This window comes from Podarcis erhardii (assembly GCF_964252035.2).
Source record: "Podarcis erhardii genome assembly, chromosome: 15".
Taxonomy (NCBI): domain Eukaryota; kingdom Metazoa; phylum Chordata; class Lepidosauria; order Squamata; family Lacertidae; genus Podarcis; species Podarcis erhardii.
This window is the reverse complement of record NC_138505.1, coordinates 29,778,065-29,805,947: the sequence shown is the minus strand read 5'-3', so window position 1 is coordinate 29,805,947 and position 27,883 is coordinate 29,778,065. Positions and strand designations below refer to the sequence as shown.

Here is a 27,883-nt window from a genome sequence, read left to right as displayed (position 1 = left end):
GTTTTCACACCAACAAGTGCACCTCCCACACCACAAATTGTTATGGAGGCCAAGGTTCATATAGGGCAATCCATGCTGCTCCTGTCTACAGCCAGCTGTCTGGGTGGCCACCTACGTACATTCCAACCACAGGGATGCAGAACTAAGATAAGAGCCACTCGGCTGAATCAGACCCAAGGGGCCTCCTAATCTAGCTTCCTGCTTCCCACAGGGGCCAGTCAGATGGCTTTGGTGAGCGCATCAGCAGGGCAGCCAAGAGGACAGCTCTTTCCATCTCTTGCCACCCCCCTCCAGCCATTGGCATTCAGGAGCATGAGGCTGTTGAATCTGGAAGTGCCATGTGGCATACCTGACTAATCGCCAGCAGCTTTTTCTCCATTAATTTATTGGCTCCTCTTTCAAAATAAGGGTGGGTTGGTGGCGGGGGGGAACCTCTGGCCCTCCAGATGTTGGTGACTTACAACTCCTATTAGCTTCAGCAAATATGGCCAATGACCAGGGGGGTGATGGAAGTGGTTGTCCAGAAGGCCCAATTTCTCCATCCGCTGCATGTTTTATAAACTTCCTATTGTGGCTATCTTTCTTTCTAAGCAAATAAAGCCCCAAATATTGTTGCCTTTTCTGATAGGGAAGGCACTCTGATTCCTTGATCGTTTCTGCTCCTTTTCCAGTGAAACAGATTTATTTTATTTTTAAATGGCGCAACCCAGAGCCGTTTATAATATTCTAAGTATAGCCGCATCGTCGATTTGTATAAGGGTGTTATAAACATATCAGCGGCTTTATTTTAAAATCTCTTCCCTAATGCTTTTAGCTATTTTTGTGAGAGCTCAGTTCCGGCAAATTTTAATCAGGCCAAAGACCTCCTTGTCCCAAAAGGCAATAGTTTATGTGATCAAGAGCCAACCAAGTCACAGCAAGAGATACTTAACATGAATGGGTTACTCAAGAGGGTCACAGCAGTTTAAATCCTAAAAATGTAGGAAGAGCCCTATAGGATCAGAGCAATGTTGAAGAGCTCTTTTGGAATCTAGTGCGGCATCTGGCTTCCACAGTAGCCGACTGATGCCTCTGGGAAGCCCTCGAGTAGACACTGGCGCAATCCTCCAGTTGTTGCTGCCAACAATTCATGAACTCCCATCATACTAGAACTCATGGAGGTTCAAGGAAGCTGGTTGTTTGAAGGTTCAGGATAAAATTAAGTACACAGCACATAAACTAGGGAACTCTTCTCTTACACAGGTGGCAGTGATGGCCACCAACTTGGATGGCTTTAAAAGAAGATTGGACAAGTTCCTGGAGGATCAGGCAATCAGTGGCCACTAGCCATTATGGAGGTATTCTCTTTCTCCACATTTGGCCTTTGGGGAGGCAGTAAGGTTTCTGAAAGCCAGTTGCTGGAAACCATAATAGGGGAGAGCACTATTGGGCTCAAGTCCTGTTTGCAGGTTTCTCATTGGCGCACCTGGGATCAGGCCAATAGCCCATTCAGTCCAGCATTCTGTTCTCAGTGTGGCCAGTGTGCAAGCACGAATTGAGCGCAACATTATTTGTCCCCCTTGTGATTTTCCAGCATCTGGCATTCAGGTGCATGTTGCCTCCCAACAGTGGAAATGGAACACAGCTTCATCCTTCTTGCATTTGTCTAGAAGAGGAGGATTTTGGATTTGATATCCCACTTTATCACTACCCTAAGGAGTCTCAAAGCGGCTAACATTCTCCTTTCCCTTCCTCCCCCACAACAAACACTCTGTGAGGTGAGTGAGGCTGAGAGACTTCAAAGAAGTGTGACTAGCCCAAGGTCACCCAGCAGCTGCATGTGGAGGAGCGGAGATGCGAACCCGGTTCACCAGATTACGAGTCTACTGCTCTTAACCACTACACCACACTGGCTCTAATCTCTTTAGGTAACTTAAACGTTGAGCTGCTAACAGCTTTTACACAGCATCCATGTTGTGTCAAGGTCCAAAAGTGTCCGATTGCCATTATCTTTTGTAAATATGTTTTGGCTTTAGTGGAGAGGAGAGAAGAGAAGAGAAGAGAAGAGAAGAGAAGAGAAGAGAAGAGAAGAGAAGAGAAAGAAGGAAAGAAAGAAAGAAAGAAAGAAAGAAAGAAAGAAAGAAAGAAAGAAAGAAAGAAAGAAAGACAATACAAACTTGAGGAGTGTGGGTGGAAAGTTACAGTGACCAATACTTGGTGCTCCTGCTTAACTGTAAAATTTATGAGTCATGTGTTTTCCTGACAGCAAGCAATGCTGCAGCTGTCCTTGGAAGGAGGTTGTACTGGTGAACCCTTTCCCAAGGCCCCCGAGGATATGGCTCTGAGTGAACACCTTTGCTCCTTCTGGTGTTATTTCCCCAACAGAAGCCTCTATAGAAGAAGTGGAGGGACTTTTTCCAGCAGTTGAAGGCTGCTTAATATGTCAAAGGGCTGCATGCTGGTAGTGAATGGAGCCAGAACTGGTGGGGTCAGGGCACCCCTTTCTCTCTGCCCTGCTTATGCTCCAGTTTTTCTAGTATTTGAGAAGCAAACACTCATTTTTACGGAGCCCCTGGGGAAGGTTTTATTTTGAACACAGCGGGCTTGACATCATTTTATGCATCTTGAAAATTTATCCTCTATTGACTCTGGGTGGATTCCTTTCCTTCTTCTGCAAACCCATGGGCAGTCTTCAGACATGCAATCCTCTGCCTTATATGGGGTGGAAAAAATAGGCTCTCTTTAACTTTTGCCTCCTTCCCTGTGAAAGGACCATCTGCAGGCAGGCAGTGATACCTAATTCTGGGATCATGATTGGTCAATCCAAGAATGGAGGAAAATTAAGACTCCTAAATTCCTTTTCCCTATGAATTTGCATTTCTGCTTTAATCCAACACTTCTTAGCAATTCAATATTAGTCTGGGATAGCTGGTCCGCCACTATCTCCTTCCTACCTCTATACTTCACAAGTTGAATAAGAAAATTTACTTTTCTTTTTTTTAATTGGCATATGGAATATCTAAGGTATCAGTGGTGGGCACTGAATTTACAGACTGATCGAGAACAGGATATACTGATGACGTTTTCAGCTTTCCAGGTTTTGAGCCTTATGCAGCCAAAACCATACCAGCAAACTCAAGGGAATCCCAAGCTTGCAAGGAAGTAGGACAAACATAATTATTTACAGGGAAATAGCTCAGCGAAAGCCAAGCATGCTCAGTTGCCATGGACTGAGAATTGACTGCTGGGAAAGATAGAAGAGACAATCGTGGGGGAAAGCATGGCTGACTAGAACCGTGAACATTCATGTGCTGGGCCCTACTGCTTCTTTTTCATTTTTGGATTTTATACCATGACCAGATGATCATTCTCCCACATCAGTAGCAGCCAGCAGCAATTGCCCTTTACTGCCTAATAGTGGTCCAGGGAAAGTGGAACTAGAATCTTTCATAAAGTGTAGCTTTAAAGGTTTGCAACAAAAACTTCAAGTTTTGTGTAAGAATTGCTTTCTTGTTAAAACGTGACTCTTCTTCATCCTCTTAAGGGGGGAGGGGCGGGGGAAGCACAAAATTCAACAAAACTGAAAACGTTTATTGTGATACCTCAAGTAGATACAATAAAGGGAAACAACAACTTGTGTACAGTATTGCCAAGACAAAAACCAGAAAGAAGCCACATCAGCTGTGCAAAAAGTAAGCGGTTTTCCAAAAGCGTTCCAGCAAAGAGGCACAAGTCAATGGGACCTGCTATGACTCCTGTGTTTTTGACCCTACTTTGCTTCTGTGAAATCCCTGTTCACAGCAGCATAAGATTACTGGTGGTTGCCTCTACACTAATGGTACAGCATGCACCATTAACTTGAACATTTGCTGTCATTCCTTTCACCATTATACAAAGCTGGATAAGAAACTGTGGCTATCTGAGTTGAGTCGTCATCAAACAGGTTATCATAGCAGACCATAATCTTCTCTGAAAAAAACAGCATATTTTTGTAAATCTCACATTTCAGATTTATTAGAAATCAAAATGGTACAGCCCAATTAATGCTGACATTCATATTAATGACCAAAGTGCACTGTCCCTTTCCCTCAAAAGGGAAACACTGCTCCTCTGAAGTCTTAATTTCACCCGACACCAAGGGAGTTTTCAGTAACGGTTATGCATAACACAGTCCTGTGACATAAGATTCATCATACAGGTAATAAAGCAATTTAGAGAGACATTGGTAATTTCAACTTCACAACATAATATAGTTAAACTTGGGCCGTGAGGAAAGCAATGCTCCCTAGCCTTGTTGAACAAACGGGCCGAGGCGAGTTCAAGTTGTTCTGGGTTGTTACATAATAGGATTCATGGCAATAGCACAGCAAGTCAAATCCATATGTATAACAAGACTGATTAGGCCGAGAAGCAAGCTTTCATTGGGACGAGTGGTGAAATAATGCAACTTAATATTCTGGAAGCCTGGTGTTTTCTTCCAGTGGTTAAAAGCCGTCCACAGCTGTTAGAGAAATAACCGCCTCATGAAATTGGTTCTTACTATTGTAACGCTCACACCAAAGGAGCTAGAAAAAATGGAAGGGGGGGGGGAGTTGCACAGTGGGGCTAGTTCAGATGCACAAAAAAACTTCACCTCAGCATCCTTATAGATACATCTGCATGGAGGAAGTTAGCATCTGATCTAGCATGACCACGTCATGGCAATGTTTCCTAGCGTTTACTTTCCTAGGTGCCTGCCAATGTGGTTCTGCAAGATTAGACGTTCCTTCTTCCACATGGAGATTTTTAAATTGCCTGATCTGGCCCTCAGTCATGCCATACTGTTTGGTTAGTTTATGCTAACCATGACTATTGAGTTTGAAGGGAAAAACACCTCAATACATGTACACTTTGCGAGCACATTTTCTGTATGTGCGAATGAACATTCTTCCCAAGAACCAGCTTGTAGTCAGTTCATCTAGTCCAAAAAAGGGAGGGGGGGAGAGCTAGTAGGTAGCACACAGAAGTTCACAAAAAATCGTTGTTACAATTTATAAAATATATATATATAATAAATGTTAAGACCAACAGTAATAAAAATAACAGGTAACAAAAGTGCTCAAGTTGAAGGGATAGCGTAAACTTACCCAGAAAGAACACACAAAACCTTAAATAGAATACATTACACACACTCAAAATGGTTAAGAGGGTAAATGTTTTGAAAAATGTTCAAGTATTATGCTTATGTAATGCTGGAAAGTTCAGTAACCAGACTGACCTTTTATACATCAACCAACATCCAGCAGTATCTGGATCCCACTGACACCCAACCTGTAAAATTGAAGCACCCAGTTTTAAAGACCTTCCTACAATGCCAAGTAAAATCATTCATTTCCCCCAAAGGATCTAATATGCAATGCTACTTGATACCTACAGTATCATTTTTAGATTTAGAATTCTCTACCACCCTTCCCATCCCCTTTTCAAAATCCATAAAAATATTGCTCTATTTGGTATTCTTAAATGCCTTATCACTACAAATGACTTGCATTAGATTTTTACCCGCAATTTGATACTCCAGGTGCCAACTAAAAAATAAAAATCTCAAGTTTTTGGCATCCAGGTTTAACAAACGGTTTAAGGTGAAACCTTGTACCCAGAAGGCCAAACTACACAATATGTGCAAGTGTGTTTTCTTAAAAGCCCCTCTTTTTTTTTTTTTACCATAAAACATTTGGGAATTAGTAAGAATGGAAATGCAAGATAGAGAAGTGGAGCTCCACTCCAGCCCCTCTTCATGCCCTACCCATGGCTTGCCCCCAAAATACAAACATACAATTGAAACCTTGGGGGCAGAGGGAGAATACTTGGGGAAATGATTTGGAGCAGGGAGAAGTCTTAAGCATCTCCCGTCTCTACTCTTTTCATCCCAAAGTGAATTTTCAACTTTTAAGGAAGGCTACAGTTACATGCTTGCCTCCAACATGTAGTTTAGACCTAAGTGATTTAGGTTTAGAATATGAATAATGCACTGATAAAAAGAGGTTGGATTTTGTCTCTCAAACGCTTTTGAGTCTCAAACTCCTGCCCAAAAGACCTGACCGAAATTTGTCCTCTAATTCCTGTAAGTACTAGGTGAGAGACATTTAAACCAAGGAGGAACCATGCTATTGAAAAAGATATGCTTCTAGCGACAGTTTCATAGCTGGTACGGCTTACAGCCAGCATCGTGAGCCAACAACAGTGCCCATCTGCTTACGATTTCAGTACTTACATGGTTGGCAGTGGATACTGTACCAGTTAGAATATAGTTCAAGTTATTTACTGTTTCAGCCATAAGCAGCGGAGGGAAGATAGGAAAACCAGACCTTTCGGATAAAGCGATTTGAAAGCGATACAAAATAAATAAAGTCAGTTTACTGATATTTAGCGAGGCACACCAGACAGATGTTTGCACAAGTCACTAACCCACAAGACACACAGTGCCTGCCTATTCTAGGTTCCCATGCTGATTACTCCTAGTCCAAAGGGACTGGAAGGATCTGTGATGGCAGCACTAAGGAGGATACCAGATGCCAAGTCTTCTCATGAGGAAATAGCTCCTCTTAAGAGAAACTTCAGCGGCCTGTGGTCGATGAGGGCGGCTGAAGCTGCTGCTGTCTAGGCGTGAGTCAAGATAACTCCTGGTTCTAGTGTACATTTAGATCAAGTACTGTACTGTACTGAAGATTAATGGATAAAAAAAACACACAAACCCTCATTCATATTAAATTAAGCACCAGAATAAAAGGTCATTCAGCAAAACAAAATTTGAATCTAGCTGTCACTAGTACAGCTCTTTGGATTTGAATGCCTAAGAGGTAACTATGTACACACACACTTAAAACAGATATATTCAATATCCTTTTTTTGCATCACAGTGTAACCATACTACTTCCCAGATGGTTTGCTTGGGAAATAATTCTTCAAACAGAAGAGGGAAGGGACAATTCCTCTTTAGGGAAAGATTACTCTTACTTTTAACATGAAAGGTATAGCTAAAGTGCGGTAGAGACTTGAAAGCCCATCAGACGAGGATAGCAGCAGCCAGCAGAGAGGAACAATGCAAAGTTTTTCTTACGCCATGTAAAAGACATTGTATTAGAAAGGAGCAGATTTCCCAATGTAAGGCTTTCCATATTATTCATGCTATCAGCAGCTATGTGGTGTTAGTGTAAAATATCCTCCAATCCGTTCCTCCTCTCATAAATTTTAGAATATTAATGCAAAAATCATGACATAAAAATTATTCTAATCTCTTGAAACAGTGTGCAGGAAAGTTCCCATCAGTGAACTTTACATACACACACATACACACACACATAGTGGAAGTGTCTGACTGAGTCACCCCACAAAAAGCAGCAGCTGGGGGAAATTACAAGTTGATGCTTATTTCACATAACTGTTTATTACAAAATGTGCTCAGGGATGATTCAGCCAGCAAATCAAACGCCCCTTAAAAAACCTAGCATGAAGAAGTCAATTTGCTTTTTTTTTTTACCTGCTCCCCAACTTCCAACCTCCCACAGGTAACAGCTAGAGGCTCTGGCGACTTTCACACACAAAAATAATCCTGTGTGTTTAAGGACTGCAAGAGCAAATCACTTCACCGATATCAACCTCTTTATCCAGTGCATTAAAAACTATGTAGCTACATGGAACCAGCCATAAAAACTTCAGTGGATGTACAAGTCCCTGTTAAAGGTACAGTACCGAGACATTTTATATGACATTAAAAATAAGAGCTGCATATAGTTGCATCCTTTGATCTTGAAAACTTTGCTAAGACATTCTTTCTTAAAAAAGCAAAGTTTAACTTTCTTAGGAATGTTTTGATTTCGGTCAGACCTTATAAGTTAGTTGACCTTGTAAATTATTATTCCACCCTCGCTTCTCATTTTCTTTAAATAAAAGCAAGGATTTATAAACCTCAGCCACTACAAATGACTAAACCTTTAACCAACCTGCCCAAAGATACACACAAGCTGCAGTACTTTAAAAAAGAAAAGAACTAATGGTTACTACAATGTTATGTCCTTCTCACTGCAAAGAGAGCACAGAAATTGCTATGTCTGGGGTAATGGGGAAGGAACATGCCTTACATTCTCTTTAGGACTGTTCACGCAGGCCTTCAACAAAATTCCGGGACAGTTGATGGGCAAAAAGCATGCACAGAAGGAAGGAGCATTTAAAAAGCACAGGTCAAAAGAGAGCGCTAGCTATTAAAAGTAATTTGAAATTAGGGAATTATTCCTCTAGAGTTTGTAGAAAAAGTCGATCCAAAACAACTGTTCACACAGGAATACATATACAAAAAGAGGGAAACTTACACAAAGAGAAAAAGGCAAAAGATGGCCTTTTGGGGAAAGGGAGGGGGGCACAAAATTACACTACTCAGTTTGGAGGTTTCAACAACGCAGCGATTTTCTCAGCCAGCCGGATCAAAATCCTTTTTGCATTAGTCTTTATAAAGCATGTTCCACAGGTTAATTGTCCAAAGAGAGAGAGAAGTGTTCCCATTTACTCCCAGCCATTGTCTTTGATCATGTGGGCAAGTTCAATGATGAATTTTCCTTCTTTGTATTTCTGACTGCTTTCAAACGCATGTTCCTAGGGCAAGAAAATAAAATATTAGATTCCGTTATCCGCCGCTTCAAATATGAACGCTTCTTAACGTATCCGTTAGGGGCAAGGCAAGAGTACTGCTCAGCTTAACTGTTGTACTTTATGCACTTTGGCATCACTGTATGAACGAAAGAGGTCAACAGGTCAATACTTTACACAGGTGAGCAATGGACTCAATTATTGGCAGATGACTGTTGATTTAAAGCAAGAGTGGAAACCACTTTCAACCAGAGGACTAGATCAATCAGTGGCCAACCCTCCATGGGCATATTTGTCAGGTGGGCACAGCTGCTCACCTACAAGTCACCTGATTCCATATGATCAGTAGAGTGACCTGAGCAAAAGCCGCAGGGCTTGTATTTGGTGCCATATTTAAGCAGCGCCAAAAGCAGGAGAACTCAAAGGCTCCTGATTGCTCCTTTTCAGCCACAGCTTTATCTAACAAGCTCATGGTGTCATGTAAATGGTAGATGGGCATGGCCAGCCCAGAACAGCCTCACTGGAAAGCCTAAAAGGTCTAGTTAGGCTCAAGGGCCAGAGGTCTCTCCCAGTTGGTTTAAAGCAGGGGTGTCCAACCGGTAGTTTGCGATCTACCGGTAGATCCCTGGCTAATCCTGGTAGATCATGGGATCCTTATCATGTACAAAAAGTTATGGGGGGAAAGCTAAAAAAAACTCTGTGTAATCCTCCACCCAAAAAGCTCAACAACTCTGGGCAATCCATCCACCCCACGCACGCTCCTCCCTCCAATGGCAATGGGTAGATCACTGTCAGGTAGATCACAGTCTCTTGGGAGTTGGACATGCCTGGTTTAAAGCTATCCCATGCTTCTTTGCCATTGAGAAACTATTCAATACCAACAACCAGAATTTAATGAAGATTACTTTTGGGTTTGTTTTATTCCTATCATCTACAGTATCAGACTTTGAGGAATGCAAATCCTATGGAAATTAACTTCCTTTAGGTCCAGTCACAGCAGAGATGACCTTGAGGCTGGTTCCCGCCCAGTGTCAGAATCAATATCCTATGCTTTATGGAATACTGTGTGCATCACAAAGTCCCCGTGGTGCTGGCATGTAAGCTCTACCCAGGCAATCCTGTCCCAGTGAAAAAGGAGTAAATGTATGGGGGAGCCCAGTCAATGTCCTCTGTTGATGCCGTTTGAGGTGTGGGGCCAGACATATGGCAATGAGGGAGGCCTAAGCATACTCCAGAGGAAGGGGTGGGGGAAGTATCAATGCAGAGCAACGCAAAGTCACTCATACTAAAATTAGCAGACCCATTGAAAGTAATGGATGTGGCTAATGGTGGACCATTAATTTCAATGCATCCACTGAAAGCAGGGCTTTGGCCACATCACCCTGGGAAGAGAGAAAAATTGTTAAACTGTTCTGGGAATTATAGCGCTGGAAGGAGAATAGGGGCCTCCTAACAATCTACAGCCCCCAGAATTCTATGCGGGGGGGGGGGGAGAGACTTGGCTGTTTAAAGTGGCAGCATGGTGCTTTAATTGTATAGTGTGAATGGAACCTTAGTTGGATAGAACCCTTTGAATTTAAATACAGGTAATGTTAATAAAATAAATTTTCATTCAAGTGCCTTTATGCTCCTGGGAAATGGGAAATTTACTTCGTACTTGGGAAGACTTTTGCCAGTATACTTTTCATTACATTTTGCAAAGAAAAGACTATATACTATGAAAACTGAAAATTCTAGGAAGGAACCCGGGCTCTCCCTAAGAGCACCCCATTCCCAGTGGCAGTAGTCCTGCACTCAAATAAGTAAGAGGGATGGCAGAGCGACGGGTCCTCATGCCTCAGTAACAAAAGCAGAATCCCCGGCAGGCGGAATAAAAGATTCCCTTGCAAATTCAGTGGCTCTGAAAACTGCTTGTTATGAGCCCCTCACCACATGTAAGCAGGGTCTGTGTCAGGTACCTGCCACACTTCAAAGCAGCAAATATGAACTGAAATTCCTATTTCTAGGACCCACTCCAGGTCTGAATGCAATTTGCTTTAAACTGTTGCTTTTTACATTGCTGTAGCCTGCCCTGTGCCTTTCTTGGGGTGGGTGGGTGGTAATAACAACAACAATAACTACAACTACTACTACTACTACTACGGGAAGGCGAACTGGTGATGGAAGATCGGGTTGCCTCTTTAAGATGTGGATAACTTTTACCCATGGATCTGAATTGTAGCCAGACTTGGTCAATTTATCCTCAGGCTTCTTATCATGCCACCAGTCTGACAAGAACACAAGGTATCAAAAAGGAACTGACAAGATCCAGAGGGTATCAATGTTGGGGTACTCAGACTAGATCCACTGAACTTTAGCGTAGAGTAGACTCAACTTTAGTGAGTCTGCTCAGAGTAGTACTTAGTTGGCGACAACACAGATACTCCCACATTTGCACATAGCCTATTTCAATGACCAGACAAATCCAAGCAGTTGCATGTCCAAAAATGGGCAAATGCTTACGTATTTCCATCCAAGAGTGGTTTTGCAGTTTTCACAATAAATATCTGCTACTGCATGCAAGCCTGTCAGAAGAACTCTCTCTTCCGCAGGACCACAGCCCACATTCACCCTGCAAGACAGAGAGTCGGAAAAGCATAAGCTATTTTATAAGAATCTTCCTTTCCCTCCCATTAATATAAAGATATATGCAAATGCGAGACGCAAAATCTCAAGATCATTCACACCAGGATTTTGGCAAATATTTCCAACATCACACAAGGAAGTTATTTTAAAGCCAAGATGCTTTGCTTGTTCCTCCTTACATAGACCAAGCTTTTGAACACAAGCCAAATTAAACATCTGTGTGATTTCCGACCTAGTATTAATTACCAGGTAAATTGTTTTAAGCAGTGCCATTTTTCTAGAAAAAGAGGTACTGGAGCTCCTTATGAAGTTTTCCCTTGTTCTCTTAGAATGGCAATGGTGCCCACCTGAGAGGTGCTGGAGCTGAGCTCTGGTGAGCTCCAGCTGGAAGAAAAAAAAGTCCTGGTTTTAACTATGGCTTTGTTTCTATGTTTCTTTTAAAGGTGAAGGTAAAGGATCCGTGGACGGTTAAGTCCAGTCAAGGGCAACTATGGGGTTGTGGTGCTCATCTCGCTTTCAGGCCAAGGGAGCCGGTGTTTGTCCACAGACAGCTTTCTGGGTCATGTGGCCAGCAGGACTAAACCGCTTCTGGCACAACGGGATACTATGGTGGAAACCAGAGCGCACGGAAACGCAGTTTACCTTCCTGCCGCTGTGGTACCTATTTATCTACTTGCACTGGCCTGCTTTTGAACTGCTAAGTTGGCAGGAGCTGGGACAGAGCAACGGGAGCTCACCCTGTTGCAGGGATTCGAACCGCCAACCTTCTGATCGGCAAGCCCAAGAGGCTCAGTGGTTTAGACCACAGCACCACCCGCGTCCCATGTTTCTTTTAGCTATGGCTAGGAAAAGGTGGTCATATGCCACCAACAGAAGTTATTATCTACATTGAAAGGATTTTAATAGATACTCTAAAGAAGAAAAAAGTTGCATTGTAAAATCTATAGTTAGAACGATGTTTCCATATGGGCTGGTTCCAAACATAACTTTTTGGCAATGCCAATTAAGAGGAACATAGAAAACTGTCTTATATCAAGTCAGCCCACTAGTCTACCTAGCTCAGTTTTGTTTACACTGGTTGGCAGCATCTCTCCAGGAACCTTTCTTATCTAGACTTGATTGAACTATGGCTCTTTTGCATGCAAAGCATGCACTCTATTACTGAGTCATAGTCATAGAATCATAGAGTTGGAAGAGACCACAAGGGCCATCGAGTCCAACCCCCTGCCAAGCAGGAAACACCATCAGAGCACTCCTGTCGTTCAGCCCTCAGAAGCCTTCCACATGTGCCTGACTGAAGGATGTGTGGCCTTCTGCAGGAAGAGCAAAACCCTTCTCTCACACCATTCAAAGTATTTGAAAGCCACAAAATACCAGATGCTAGGGAGCAACAGCAAAGAAGGGCTACCGTATTTCAGCCATGTTGATGGCTTCCAAGACATCTGCCGGCCACTGTGGGAAGCAGACTGCTAGACTAGACGGACTGCTGGGTTGATCCCATAGGGCTCGACTTGGGTCCTTGCGTAAACCAAGGCAACAAGCCAATCCACTCACATGCTATTGTTGTAAAATAGTCCTCCTATTCCATAGAAAATAATAATTGCACTTACACTGAATTAAAGAGGTAGGCTCGCCCCTGGCTTCCCTGAAAGGACTGTAAAAGAAAAAGAAGACATATACATATATATACGAAAGCAAATACATATATATATATATATAAATATTTTTTAAAAACATTGTCTCAATGAAGAGGCAAATCAAAGCATTCCACCTGAACTTTGAAACTAGTACATTGTATGTTAAGTGCAAATTCAGCTGCATGTATTGTTCAAAGTAATTATTCTTCAGATCTGCCACATGGGGCTGGAAACTCATTGTCTAAGCTCTAATCTCAAAACCAAATCTTTCCCCAAGTGTTTGTGCAACTACTGCTAGGTATAGCGCCTTCTTTAAGGCAACGGTGTCTGACACTGCTGCAACAGACAAAAGAAAAGGTATGGTAATTAACACAATGTAGTATAGCAAAGAAAGATCTGGCACAGTTCAAAACCTTAGCTATAGAAGTCTGTAGCTCCACTCTACCATTAACACACACAGTTTTAAGGCAATCCACTCTCTCTTCCTTCTCCATCAGTAACATGGGGACAGTAACAGTCTACCTTATATTATTGAAACATTATTAAAATAAAACATGTGAAAAATACATGGATTTGCCTCTCAATAATTTATTGCACTCACTTTGCCCTCTACGTTTCTGTGTTCCTTATTTAGTAAGCTAAATAAGTTTTAAATAAATTTTGCTTTTAATTAACTTTGGTCATTATTTCCTAAACTAAGCCAAAAAACGATACAGGTGTAATTGTATAGGATTACAGAAAATTAAAATTGGATAACTAGAAAACATACGAGTTCACTGGGCATTCTCCATTTGGTTATTGAGTTATTAGAGTTTCAAGTTGGGGTGTGTGTGTGTGTGTGTGTAGCTGTCAAAGTCCCCCCCCCCCACCAAAGGGTTCTAATGTGTTAGGAGAAGGGAAACAATTAAAACTGGAGATTTAAAATTGACACTTAGTTTTAACTGGTGCTTTAAAAAATGAGTCTGGCGAGCCAACTCCTATGGTCTTTGGCCCCCAATAAAATACTTGAGAGGGCCACCCCCCCAAAAGTTGGTAGGAATTGCCATTCAAATGGTGTGTGCGCACCATGTCATGTGTTCGATTATGTGGGTGCTCACCTGCCCCCCCAATATATTATTCAAGTTGGCACCCCTGGGTCAAGCACTGTCTGAAGGGGAGATGATGACGGGGGAGCAGGAAACAAATTAGAATCAACCCAACAGAACAAGCAGCAAGTCTTAGGTCCCCATCTCCCCCTTTTACCAATCTGGCTGGCTCCTTTTTTGGTTAAAAAAACAGATCCCCCTGCCCCGCAAAAAACCAACTAAAGCTAGTCATTAATTCTTTTGCGAAGCTATCAGGCCATCAAGGAGATAATATGAATCTGAGAATGTTCTTAGTGTACAAGAGTCAGAAAGAACCATTCTGAGACAAAATGGTAATATTCAGTAAAACTGTACCTAGCAGTTATCTAGCAACCTCTTACAAATGAGCTCTATGAAGTTACTTATGACCTGGTGAATGCCCAGATTCAGCAGGATTGTCATTATAGAGCACGTAGAAGTTCCCATAGGTCAGAAGTTTAATACAAGATGTATATTATTCCTAAATAATTATTTTTATTTCAAACACTATCAGTCCTTGAAACATTGTTAACCAAGTGGCAGAAAATGTTGCAGTGTGTAGATGGCAGAGACACAAAGACTCTAGAGTCCATGATGCTAAAAAGTATCACATAGGGAAGATTCAGAATTCCTGAAGGAATATCTGCGTCCATTTACAGTTAAATAGGAGAATTGGTAAAGGATAGAGTAACACATAAACGTGCTAACATTATCATGAGCTAGAGCATTCACAGGTTTCACCGAAACAGATGCCACCAACCCTTAGGAACCCCCAACTACACAGTGGTACGATCCATTTTTAAAATCTGAAATAAGAATCCCCATACAGTCATACCTCGAGTTAAAGTAGCCTCAGGTTGAGCATTTTCAGGTTGCACTCCGCGGTGACCCAGAAGTAACGGAACGCGTTACTTCCGGGTTTCACCGCTCGCACATGCACAGACGCTCAAAATGATGTCGCATGCGCGGAAGCGGCGAATTGCGGCATGCGCAGACGCGGGGTGCGTTTGCTTCAGGATGTGAACGGGGCTCCGGAATGGATCCCGTTCGCATCCAGAGGTACCACTGTATTAATAGTTCAGAGTACCAGATGCCAAGCAGAAAAAAACAGGAGGTGACAGCCCCTTTCGCACTACATGCAAATTTGTACAGGAGGAGATGGGATTCTGCACCACCTAGAAACCACATTGTATTCATATGGAATGCAATTGTATCAAAGCACCTTCCTAGACTCCCTAGATATATACAGTACTTGAAATGAACCTCTTGAATACATCATCATTGCTACCTAATAGGTCAAAGGGGAATACAGATCTCAAACACGAATTTGAATACATAAAAATGGCTGTAAAATGATGTCTATTCCATAAACCAGCAAAATTTCCAAGATTACTTCATTTGGTTTTCATTACCACCCTGTCAGAAGAGATCAGAGAAAGTTACACCATATATTTTAACGTATGGTGTGCCTGAGAAAACATGTGCCAAAATACTGATGTGCAGCAAACAGCAAAATTGTGAGTCACAAATAGCCATAAGTTGTTATTGTTACTTACAATACTCAGGGTTAAGAATTTTATTAGTGCCTGTTTTATTACAACTTAGTTGCCTTTCCAAGTATTGGCTCCTGTGATTCATATTATTTAATTGTTCAAGAGCTATTAACAAGTCCCATGTCCAATATACATCAGCAGGGTAAAATGGTCTTGCAGTTGAATAAAAAAATAAGATTAAAAATTGCAGTGGTACCTCAGGTTACGAACTTAATTCATTCCAGAGCTCCGTCCTTAACCTGAAACCATTCTTAACCCGAGGTACCACTTTAGCTAATGGGGCCTCCCGCTGCCGCCAGTGCGCGGTTTCTGTGCTCATCCTGGGGCAAAGTTCTTAACTACTTCCAGGTTAGCAGAGTTTGTGACCCAAAGTGTTTGTAACCCGAGGTACCACTATTCAGGCAAATAAATAGCCTGTGGGAGGGCTAGAGGGAGGGAAATGAAGCTAAGCCAGTAAGATCAGATTCACAAGGTGCTACACCCCTTCTTTACAGAATTTGTATGCAACACAATCACAGTATCACACATATCTGTACCATCCACTAGCCATTGCCATTTGTATACAAAGTGTACACACACACACACCTCGGCAATTAGTAATATTTGTTTCAATGTTAGTGCATGAGGATGATTGAAGCTAAGCTGCTAATACCTCTCTTTGGAAAGTTACCCAGTATGTTACTGCAATAGTGGGAGTTCCTAGGAAATCTGCCCTCCTAATATTCATTGCTGGAAGAAACAGGAATTCCGGATGAGCACCAGGATTGATGGGCTGCAAGATACACTGGAAAGCAATCCTCCTTCCATTTTTTCAGCAGCGTGAGTGATTCACATATCACCACGCCACGTAGTTTGCAAACCAGGGAGTGTTTGGATTTATTTTAAGGGCAACAGTGAGTCAACTAATTGCACTGTAGTGTTTGTTTTTAAAACAGGCATACCCAATCATTTACACCTTTAAATTACTGCTATGTATTCAATTTTCATTCCATCACAGTCTTGTGAACATACCTAATTAGGAAAACCAGGCACTGTAAAAATCCATAACTGTAGCGGAAACCCTCACCTCTCTCTTGTCATCTAAAAACTATACCAATTAACCTAATTAAGTACAACGTTTAATTACAGTTACATGACCCTGTCCCACCAACTTATTAGTCACAGTATACTAAACTTGTAACAATTAAAGAAGATGGGTGTTAGACAAATTGTCAGTCTGAAACCATTTTTAATGTTTAGTAGATTGTTTATTATGTTTTTACCTGAGAATACAATACTATTTTTAACACACAGGAAGTAGAAAATTATATGAGGTTTCTTTACAGAATATACTTTGTTTAAAAAAATTATTACCTTAATTTTGGTGCAAAATTGGCTGGGGGTGAGGGGGAGAAACAAAAATCAGTGGAGGGAGCATTTCTCTTGTCATTTTTCCTTTATTGTGTTTCTGTGTGTTTCTGTCTGCAGCACAAACCAGTGCTGTAGCAACTGCTAACAAATGCATACTCTTCAGAATATGTGCATGTAGATCGCAGCATATAGCAATCATGAGAGACCCCATTGCTGTGAAGGAAAATCTGAATATTAGATGATGCTCTTCCTGAGGTCCAAATTCCTCCCCAATGCACATGAAGAGTGGATACAGAACAGGTAATATGAATATATGCTTGGGAGAATATGGTCTCTCAGTTCAGAAACATAGAAACTCCCAAATCTTTGCATAGGAGTTGGGAAAACTGCCTGGTGAGAGGTTTCTTCATATATACAGATCTTAAAGAAGAGCCTTGATTCACAGTTGTTACCAAAAGTCCTTCAAATGAATGCATAAAGGGGAAAAACAAGGAAGAAAAGAAAGTACAGTGGTACCTCGGATTAAGTACTTAATTAGTTCCGGAGGTCCGCTCTTAACCTGAAACTGTTCTTAACCTGAAGCACCACTTTAGCTAATGGGGCCTCCTGCTGCCGGAGCACGATTTCTGTTCTTATCCTGAAGCAAAGTTCTTAACCTGAAGCACTATTTCTGGGTTAGTGGAGTCTGTAACCTGAAGCGTATGTAACCTGAAGCGTATGTAACCCGAGGTACCACTGTAGTTTTGAAAAGCACGCTTCCTCACTTCAGGAATGCTCTCACTGGACAGGTCTAGCTGCAGAACATACACAGAAGAAGAAACCCACCCACCCTTCTTTTCCAACTGACCAGATATACATCTCTGCATACTTCAATCCATTGACTATTTTCTTCACATGGCTGGCTAGTTGGTTTAGATATCATGTCTGCATACTAGATCTTCTGTACTTGAATATTAAGAACACATTAACATAGTGTAAGTTACACAGTGATTCTCTTTAGAAGAATCATGCTACCAAACTAAAACAAGCAGGTTAGTCACATTACCTCAAGTGACCACAACCCTGATCAATGTGCTTCACATTAAGAGCACTTCTTTTAAAATATCAATTACACATCATTCCGGCCTGAGAAGAGACCAAACACACCTCAAGAAGTAGCACCTGAACACAAACAGAATGTAATCAGGAAATACATTATGTAAATTCTTATGCAGTGTATTTCTAATAGACCCTGAAACACATAGCTTTTGGTGTATCTTTTTGTCTCATTATGGCAGTTACAAACAGGCAGCAGATCATGCATTCATGAGGTCTAGAGACAGGCCACTTGCCTTGGAAATTAGTTCATCATGATTGGCTAGATGGGCTCTGCAGTGGATACAACTGTAGGTCCGATGACAGTTTGGTAGGTAAGCCTGGAACGTTTTGGATTTTGTCATTTTTACCATCTCTGTGGCCAGTTCTTCACTCTGATCAGGGCTGGCACTTGAAGAATTACAACTTTGCTGAACTTGCTGACAAAAGAAACACTGGAAAATGCAAGCAAAAGCCGTTGTTGTTCTGGAGTGTGTGTGGCAGCTTCCACACAAACGCCACAGAAGAAACAATCAAAACCTGCAACGGAAGAAAGAAGCATATAAGCCACTTCAAGTCTTTTTATAGTACATATTTCTAATTAAACATTTAACTTCTCCATTTCATCATTAGTGTAAGTTTAAAATAAAATGGGTACCTTAAGTTACATGCAGTGTTGCTGTCTGTTAAAACATCATGCCTGCATGTATATGCCACAGAGTCCTACATGGGAAAGGAGAGGAGAGGAGGGGGGGGGCTACTCTTGAACTGTGATACTGAGGTGCTCCCAACCTTCCATCCAAAAGGGAGATGGGAACACTGCAACATAGGGCAGTATGCAAACACAAGCACTGGAAACTCAAGGGTGGTAAAACAGCTGGATGAACAAAAGGCAAGCGTAACTAACATTCCACTCAGCCAACACAAAATAGTTGCTGAGTTAGGCCAACTATGAAACTTTCTGCCCATAGGTTCCCCACAAAGTAAGTGCATTCTGAAGTCTGTTTGTTTAAATCAAACCATAGTTAACCACAGGTTGTCAGGTTTGAATGAAACAAGCAACTTGCAGCCAAACTGGAGAAGGAGGGGAAAGACAGGGAGCATATGAGTCCAAGGCTCAACTTGGCTCATTTCCATCAAAATAAGCCATAGTTTATAAGGATGTTTAAACACAGCCAAAGCCCAAATAAATACTGAACTATGTAGATTCAAAAACTTTATAGTGTAGCCTCTTCAAACAGCTTTCTATACGAAATACTGCTGCTCAAAAAAAGATAATTTCCAGAAGCTTGGCAGATGGTATCACTCCATGAATGCCAAACCTCTGTTCATTATCAGAGACACATTCTCTTCAGATCCTCGAGCTTCAGGGTGGTCTCATTTGATTCTAATATGTAATAATGAACTTAGGGTCTGGAGACCACAGACATCTAGTACCAATGCTGTATCCCATAATAAATCAATCTGAGTGAACATAGAGGTGGGAAAACACTATCAACATTTTAACCATTTCTTTATCAATTTCATCAAGGACAGTCAAGAAACATGGGATTTTCCATCGGTAGTAAAAATTAGAAAGACACAAAGATTATGGTGTGGTAGAAATAACAAGTGTAAACAATAACTCCCCCCAAAAAGGACTGTTGTCAATACAGTACCATATATTATGCAGCCAGAAACAGCAAATAAGAACAGGAGACAACCATTAAGGTAATATGGGGTTTGCAAGCCATGGTTTGGTGCAATGTCTGAATTCTAAAAACTGGTGTTATATGGGTGTCACTACAGAGGCTGCTTCAACAAAGAGATGGGAAATGAAATTGTGAACTTGTATGTTGGGAGAAAGGAGGGCCATAGCAAACAGTTCTAAACCATAATAGTGCTTGTTTAATGTTTGGAAGCTCAAATCATAGTTTAGGTCCTAAACTATGGTTAGTTACAGTGACTGATCTGAGCCTCTGGTTAATTATTCAGTCATAGTGGTGGCTGAATAATTCCTGTAGCAAGATAAATGGGAGAGTGGGGAAGAGGAGAAAGCAGTAATTCAGTCTTTGGACAATATAAATGTATAATTAGATATAATGTTGGATTCACAAACCTTCTTAAAATCAATGAGCCTGTGCCTTGCAGAACTAAGGTAGGCAACATGAGGAAAGGCAGTCACCTAAAATCAAATCTCAAAATTAAATTTATTAAAATCAATGGCAGTAATTAATCCAGTTCTTAGAGAGAGAGAATGGAATTCTAAAGTAAAGGAATTTTACTACTGTATTGCCAATGGCAGCACATTTAAAGTTTATTAATTATGTTTTGTTAAGTTGAAAATCAATAAAAATAGTTTACATGCTTCAATGCATGTGATAATGTCACAGATTCAGTTTTAAAGGATTATTTGTGTGGACATCATGTTTTTTGTTTTACATTCACATATTTTAATCTGTCTTCATTTTAACTTTTGTTTAAAGTTGGTTTAAACTTGTAAACTCATCAGTTTTCAACTATCCCACCTTAAAGTTTATGTGCAGAGTGTGCTCATGAACTTCACAATTATGTTTCTTGTTAACTAAGACCAGGGATGCACAAGATCCCCCCAGTGGTGCAAGGAAGTGCAATAACCCCTATCCTCCCTCTGCTGACTAGTCCTTTCCCTGAGTTCTTGAGGAACTGCAGAGAACATGGAGGAATATGCTTCCCTTTGCACTTCCCTTTGTGGAGAGTTTTGCATTCTGCAAAAATCCTGTGAGAAATGAAACATGAATAGACCCCTCCCATGTTCTTTGGCATGCACAGATAACTTCGGGGGGTGGGGGGGTTGAGGTCTTGTTTCCTCTTTTACAGATCTTCAGAAAAAGCAATGGGACCTTCTCAGTCCTTCCCCACAGTCTCTGGAAGCATTTACCGGTATAAAGCACTGGAATCAAGGGTTGGGTCTTTCTGTATTTTTGACTGGGCTGTTGCATAAGATTGAACCATCTGTCAAATCTTCAAGACAAAATTTTTTCCTCCCAAACTCCACCGCCACAGGCACAGACAGAAGATATAGGGGGAAGGAGGGCTCAAGGGTAATAGCTGCCTAATAAGTTAAACCAAAGATTTCTGAATACTTGATTAAGTACTATTCATATACCTTTCTCTGATATCTGCAATCTGCCATTGAGGTACATCTAAGAGTGCCTGGCAATGACAGATTGTGCATTGAGTGTGGTGGCATCCGATTTATAGGCAGTCTACCTAATAAAATCAAGCTGGCAGCAACTATAATCAGTTTTAGGCACCAATACTTAATTATTTCAGGGAGCATTCTGATGAAAAGGATTATCTTGTTTTTTAGAACCTTCTTGTTAGGTGACCCATTCTGTGCTTCTGTTTGTTTGTTTGGTTGGTTGGTTCAATTGTATTTGTTATGTTGTTTTGGTTTTAAACTGAAGTCATATTGTACACTGCAGTTTTGTGGTATAGAAAGGAACAACCAACCAACAGTAGTTTCCTTGAAACAGACCTACCTGAATTGCCATACCCACTGCAACCAAAAACTACAGGTGTGGACGAATCATGAGGTTTACAGAAGTACCAAAAAGAGAGAGATGAAAATACAGTAGAGCTCAAATTTACTGAACAATGAAAAGACTACCCTTTTAAATGTGAAAGCAAAACTGATTGAGATTGTAATAACAACTACCCAAGACCCCCCCATTCCATTTCACAACACTAAAGGAGTTTTAAAAGCCATCAAAATGTTTGTCTCCCCTAAAATACTATCTATACACAAGGGCATGCTGTACAAATCTGATATTCTCTGCCAAGCCCCATGTGAAAACAGGTTCAAGCATTGGAACATATGTTTTTTCAAACATTCATTCTAGAAGCAATTAAGACACAATTTTCATTTTCATCATGCCCTTGCTACTCCCAGTTGAACATGCTACCCATTTTATTAGATGGATAAATGTTATTTTCATGTGATATTACAATTCATACACTGAATGCATACAATGTTAGCTCTTCTGTCTACCAGCATGATGTCATTTGAAGGAAAGCGTAATCTTAGTAGGCAAGCAGCAGCCAATCTTAAGCATAGTGGGCTGTCCTAATTCTGCACCCGGATGTATAAACAAATATTTAAGCATGTTAGCTGCAACAGAACGTTATCAGCATACAACAGATCTACAGAATATTAAGATATTCTCAAACCATTAAATAGCTTTTATCAGGAACACAAGCAACAGGTCATTTGATTCTACTATACAGTATGTCCCACTGCTATTTCATACATTACATTTATAGAGGTTTTGTACTATAACAAGTCTTAATTTCATTCATGTTTTTACCAAGCTACTAAAAGGGCTTCTATTAAATATGAACTACAAAAATTGGGGTTATAACCTTATCCATACTTATCTGAGAGTAAGCTGAAATAAGCAGAGAAGTATTTATTTCTGAAGAAACATGCACAGTTGGTTTTTGCTAAGTTTAAAACCCCTAAGATTTGTTATGTAAGACACATAAAATGTAGCTGTTTAATTGTTCATTTAACTGAAGCTAAGTTGCTTCCCACCCCCCATTAACAGTAACCAAGAACTCAGAAAGATCAATCTTGTTTTCCTGTCTTGGACTTTCCCATGAAGTCTGTTAACGCTAAAGAACCTTTCTGATCCACCAGCAATCCAGACTGCATCAAATGTATACATAGAAATAGATGTTGCTGCATTGTAGACAGTGCTAAAGTGGCTTCTGTGAAAACACATTTCCATAAGACCATTTAATAGACCTCACTCTTACTAAACTTCAAACAATGCTAAAATAAAGAGAGACAAAAGACTTGTGCAGATTTGATCTTCACTTTCAAGGGCTGTTGTTAGTGGAGTTGAAAACTCGTCACTACACACTCAGACCACAAAGCAAAACAACACTGCCTGCTCTGATTTTAACCAAAACATCTCCTCCTACCCTTTCTTTTGCCTGTTCTTCCTCTGAAGTGTAGAAACAATGGCTTCAGAGCCTTGTGGAAAAGGCAACTTTTCATGGAGAAAGGCAAGGGCACTGCGAGAAGCAACATTCTAAAAATAAACATGCACCTCCAGTCTGCTTTGGACATTACAGCACGGAGGAGGGGAGGGGAGATAGACGGACGTGCAGCACAAAGTCCCAGCCAGCCTACCCACAACAGCAGCAGCCAGCCCCTGCCACAGCCAGTCCTCGCCCGGTGGATCAAAACAAAAGGCCATCGGCGGCTGCAAACGGCTCACTTTCTGGCACTGTTTACAAACAGTGTCTGAGCGCAGCGAAGCACGCTGGCTTCGACTTGCCCCAGATGGGGGGTGTCCAGTTCTGGCACAAGGTCGGGGAGGAAAAGTGTTTTTCCACCTTCGTTTCCTTGTCCAGCCGCAGGGCGATCAGCTCGAGCCAGAATTCCAGTTCCACTTTGCTCCGAATTCCAACCACCACGAAACCGAAAGGGGAGGGGGAGAAAGGGCAAGTTCTCTTTTCTGCGGTTAAATCAATGAAAGCGAAAGATCTGGCGAGGAAAAAGCCTCGAGGGCTGACGGAAAAGAGCAAGCCAGCATGCAGTCACAAACAAAGCAAAGCAAAACAGATCCGGTTCTGCAGCTGAAGCTGAACGAAAATCCCCTTACCTCTGGAGCTTACTTGTTCGAGCCATTGAATAGCAGCCTAGCAGGCTCCAAAACCACAAGAAACTGCAGAAGGGGCGGCACGTATAGGCGACCCCCCCCAGCTGCTCAGCACGATCGTCATAGAAAAATGTGCGAATCCGAGCAGCAAACAAAACGCCCCCCCCCCCCAGCTCCAAACCGACAAAGAGCTTGCGGAGGCAGAGTGACACAAAACCGACTCAGAGATGTTTACTGTTCTACTGCCCCAGATAACAGGCTCAAGGACCGCCTGCATCTTGTAGGGAATTTCTGCGATGCTATGATCAGGGATAAACATACCGCCCTTGTGGTGCGCAGCCCTGAAAGATGGAGGGGCAAAGGGAGTGCGGAGCATGAGAAGGAAATTAAATCACCGACGCATACAGAAGATTACAGAACTGAATTGGCTAGGATAAGCTCTTGTCCCCCTCTCGGTAACACGCTAATTAAAAACAACAACACCCACCTTGCAAAACAATTTCTTTCTAAACCTTCAAGTAAACAAAAAACCCTCATGGAGGCTATTGTGTCCCCTATTACCTCCACAGGCTGCAAAAGCCAAATCCCCCTGCACCCCTTTCTCAGACTGCTCAAACAAGGGAGAAGGAAGAGTGGAGCCTTTTATGTATCTGCAAACTGATGCTTAAATTTGAATCTGAAAAAAACTCTAGAACACACAAAGCATTAAAGTGCATGCTATTGGGTTTCTGAGCCTGTGCAGAGTACATTCCAATACACACTCACCTATAGTAATTCTATGAAGAAACTGGGCTTCCATTTGAGACAAACTGGTAACAGGAGTCCCTGGCTAGCAGCTCTGATCAACCTTTCTCAAGAATGCACAATTCTTTTCCTTCTACAGCAAACAGAAAAACAACTATTCTTTTCCTCCATGTGTTGGAGGTTTCTCTTTTTTTGTTCAGGATTTATTTATCTTTTAACGGTGAGCCCTTGGAAGAGACATGAGGCCCACAGACGTCACTAAAATTCGTTTTAGCCATTCTAAACTTTCAGTGTCACAACAGGACACCAAAAAAACTCAAGTAAATAAATCTAGCACTCAAGGACTAGTACGAGGCTCATAATATCACTTACTAAGTTGAGGAAATTTTTAAAAATAAAATAATTCTTTCTCCTCAGGCCAAACAGACCACATTACTTAAGGTTCTCATCTTAAGAGGCTCCAAGAGATCAGATGATGTTGAAATTGCTGTAAGTTGCCTCTGCCAAGAGGATGCAATAGAATATAAACATTGCTTTTATTAGCAAATTAATAAGTATTAGTCAAGGCCATCACTACCCCAGAGTAATTTTTAAAATATTTTTCTGAATTACTTTTATAACACTTTTGTTTGTCAGCTGCTCATTATCTAAATGCAATTTGCTTCCCTGTCCTTTTGTGTGACTGTTGCTGTCTTCCTAGGCTGCAATCCTACATACTTACACCTTGGGGATAAGTCCCACTTAACTTGAGTGTGGATTTTGAGTACATAAGCTGTAGAATTGTAGCCTGTTCATATTTTCGAAATCCTCTTTTTTTTTTTTTTTAGCAGCCTTGGCTGGTTTACTTAGAGGCCGGATATCATCGCCCAAACAACAAACATCATTTTGGGAAGTTGCTTTAAGCACCTCTGAACCTCCAGGGAATATGAAAACATAGTCAATAAAGAAGTTGACCGGATACCCTACCTCCCTTCGACAGAGGCAACCATACAGATAAAGGGATCGTCATCAGCCCCAAAGTTCACCCCCCCCAAAAAAAATACCTCTTGGATCACAAATGTTGGGGCGGAGAAAAGGCTAAGTCCACCCCAAATATAAACTGATCCTGCCCCCCATCAGTAACAACCCTTCCAGGAAGAACTACACCTAAACTCCTCACAATCCTCAGGTGGTTTTTTTTGGGGGGGGGGGAGGGAGGGAGACAAGACACTGGAATGTGTGGGGAGCGTATCCCCCACCCTATCGAGATGTCCCGTCCCCCCGCCAAACACCAACTCACACACAGCCCAGTCGCCCTTTCTTCTTTCTTTCCTCGTCCCAGCCGTGGGAAAAAAAGGGGGGCAGGGGAGCACGAAGCGACCGTGGAGGCGGAGAGTGGCTACCTGCTGGGGGGGGCCAGGGTCGCGCCGCCGCCACCGCCGCCGCCTCCTCCTCAGCGAGCGCCGCCGACCATGACCCAACGCGAGGCGGGCAGCGGGGTGGGTGGGCTTGTGTCTCCTGTGAGGGAGGAGAGGGGGGGGTCATAGAAAGCTCCAACCGCCGCCGCTGCTGCTGCTGCTCCCGAGCCGGGCCCCCCCGCTCTCCTCAGGGCCCAGAAGCGACCGAGAAGTCATCGTGCTCGCCCTTCGGTCGCCGGTGTCGTCGTGGTTGCCGCCGCCGCCGCCGCCGCCACTCTCTCCTCCTTCACGACCCCCCTCAGGTTGAACGCCGCCCCGCCCCCTCGCCTGGCTTTTGTTTTGCTTGGACTCTTCGGCTTTTTCTTCCCCCTTCTCTCTCTCTCTCCGCCCACCTCTGCTCGCGCGCGCACTTCAGCCCAAGGCGCACGCGCGCTGTCGTTAATTTATTAGAAGCGGGAGTGGGGGTGGGGGGTGGGAGGGGAGGAACGCTCGCGTTTTGGCTCCTCCCCCCCTCGAGAGCGCGCGCGCGCGCTTCGACGCGGAAAAACTCGTGATTTGCCTTTGCCCTCTCCGGCCCCCCCCTCCCAATCTCTCTCTCTTAACTCCGCCCACACTTGGTGCGCGCGCAGTTGAGGCTCCTGAGCCGCCGTTAAAAAAACGTGGATTCGTGGTTTTTAAACCCGCCCCCCCCCCTGCTTCGCACACGCTCTTTTGGGTTGTGTGGGTTTTTTTAAAAAAACAACAACTCCGCCCCCTTTTAGCCCTCTCTGTCCCGCGCGCGCGGACTTTCAAGGCGGGGCGCGCGCGCAGCTAATTGCGCGCTGCCGTTAATAAGCGCTGTGGGCCGGGGATGAGGGGCAGCACGGCGACGTTTGGCCCGCGCGCGGAGTGTGAGGCAAGGCGCATGCGCCTCTGGGAAAGGCGGGAGTTTGTAGCCGTTAAATGAATATATAAATACAGTACTGAATATACAATAATAGACGTGGGATGTTGCCGCCGCCGTAGCACCTTGTCAATCACGAGTCATAGCCTCCCCCACTTTCTTAAAAACAACAACGTTGCAGTTGTTGCAAAGGGCGGCGTGTGCGGAATGCAGTAATGATGCAGAATACCTAGATAAATACGTATTTTGTGTGGTTTTTATCTTGTATTTTTATGTTGTGTGAACTGTCTGAGATCTACCGAGGGCGGTATACAAATTTAAATAAATAAATAATATGGGTAAAGTTGTTTTTTTAAATGACATCACGTGTTAATTAGCTGATGAGCTATTTATTGCACTTTGATGGTGCGGTCCCATCAAATATTTTATTGGGAGGGCTAAAGAGACCTTGGCCCCTAGGAGTTGGCTCCTATGCTGGCAACTATTTGTGCGGATAATCTTAAGGATAACAATTCATGCTTTGATGAAGTCCACAAACGCTAATGCTTTATGGTGCCGCTCAACTTTGGGTTGTTACAGAAACAAAGTTGCTTGTGGATTCCCAACACATTTAGATAATTTCCTTTACTTTTATTAAAGATTTATCATAACAAGATAACCAGTAATTTCTCTTTGTCAAGGAAATATGTGGAGACAAATTCCAGAGGAGTATTTTGTATTGTTTTCGCCTACCAAAGCCTTTGTGAAGAGTCGCTGTGATTATTTTGTAAACTTCTCAGGCTCAAATTGAATTGTCAATTTTTGTCCTTTTTTGCTGTAATATATAATATATAAGGAGAGATGTTGAGTGTTTTGGTTGTGTTTTTATATATCAATCTGATACATAAATTAATCATAAGGTTCAGTGCTTTCACTTGTGGATTTTTATCACACTACATTTGTTAATTGCCTTGCTGTTACCAGGATGTCTGTTTCGACACAGTTGTTTTGTGTGCTTTCCCTGAATGGCTGTTCTTAATCATTATCACTGACTGTACTTTTCTATATCCTTTCCTTCTGGCCTCTTCATTTACACCCCCCCCCCTGCTCTTCCCAGATAAACTGGTAATTGAAGAACAATGGTGCATCTGATGAAGAAGACCCCTGTCTGCCAACCTTCATCAACTTGATGTCCTTCAGGTAAAATCTTTATAGTGGGGGTGGAGAGCTGAAAAAAGTCACATCTGGCAACCAATGTGCCCCTCTGGTTTCAGGTAGTAGATGGGTAGATATCTAAAAAAAACCTG

The 27,883-nt window shown here is 42.3% G+C and overlaps 1 protein-coding gene across 3 annotated transcripts; it reads right to left on the bottom strand.

Annotated features, from left to right (window-relative positions):
- Window positions 1–3,549: 3,549 nt before the first annotated feature.
- On the bottom strand, window positions 3,550–26,115 carry YPEL1 (yippee like 1). Of its 3 annotated transcripts, none has more exons than XM_081842885.1 (5): window positions 25,700–26,115; window positions 18,201–18,483; window positions 12,837–12,880; window positions 11,104–11,212; window positions 3,550–8,607 (listed from the first exon to the last, which is right to left on the bottom strand). In XM_081842885.1, the coding sequence occupies exons 2-5, from the start codon at window positions 18,315–18,317 to the stop codon at window positions 8,518–8,520; spliced, it is 360 nt and encodes a 119-aa protein (XP_081699011.1). In that variant the 5' UTR covers window positions 18,318–18,483; window positions 25,700–26,115; the 3' UTR covers window positions 3,550–8,517. The 3 variants fall into 3 exon arrangements, with proteins under 3 accessions (XP_081699011.1, XP_081699013.1, XP_081699012.1); XM_081842887.1 differs by lacking the exon at window positions 25,700–26,115 and adding an exon at window positions 25,593–25,639; XM_081842886.1 differs by lacking the exon at window positions 25,700–26,115 and adding an exon at window positions 23,577–24,075.
- Between the last annotated feature and the right edge of the window lie 1,768 nt (window positions 26,116–27,883).

What these genes read in the sequence shown, in the direction of transcription:
- YPEL1 (XM_081842885.1), bottom strand. Translation starts at nt 18,317, where the DNA reads ATGGTAAAAATGACAAAATCCAAAACGTTCCAGGCTTACCTACCAAAC. An exon ending in ATGATGAACTAATTTCCAAG is followed by an intron (nt 12,881 to 18,200) that starts GCAAGTGGCCTG and finishes TTTCTTTTACAG; the next exon opens with TCCTTTCAGGGAAGCCAGGG. An exon ending in CCACTCTTGGATGGAAATAC is followed by an intron (nt 8,608 to 11,103) that starts GTAAGCATTTGC and finishes TTCTTGCCCTAG; the next exon opens with GAACATGCGTTTGAAAGCAG.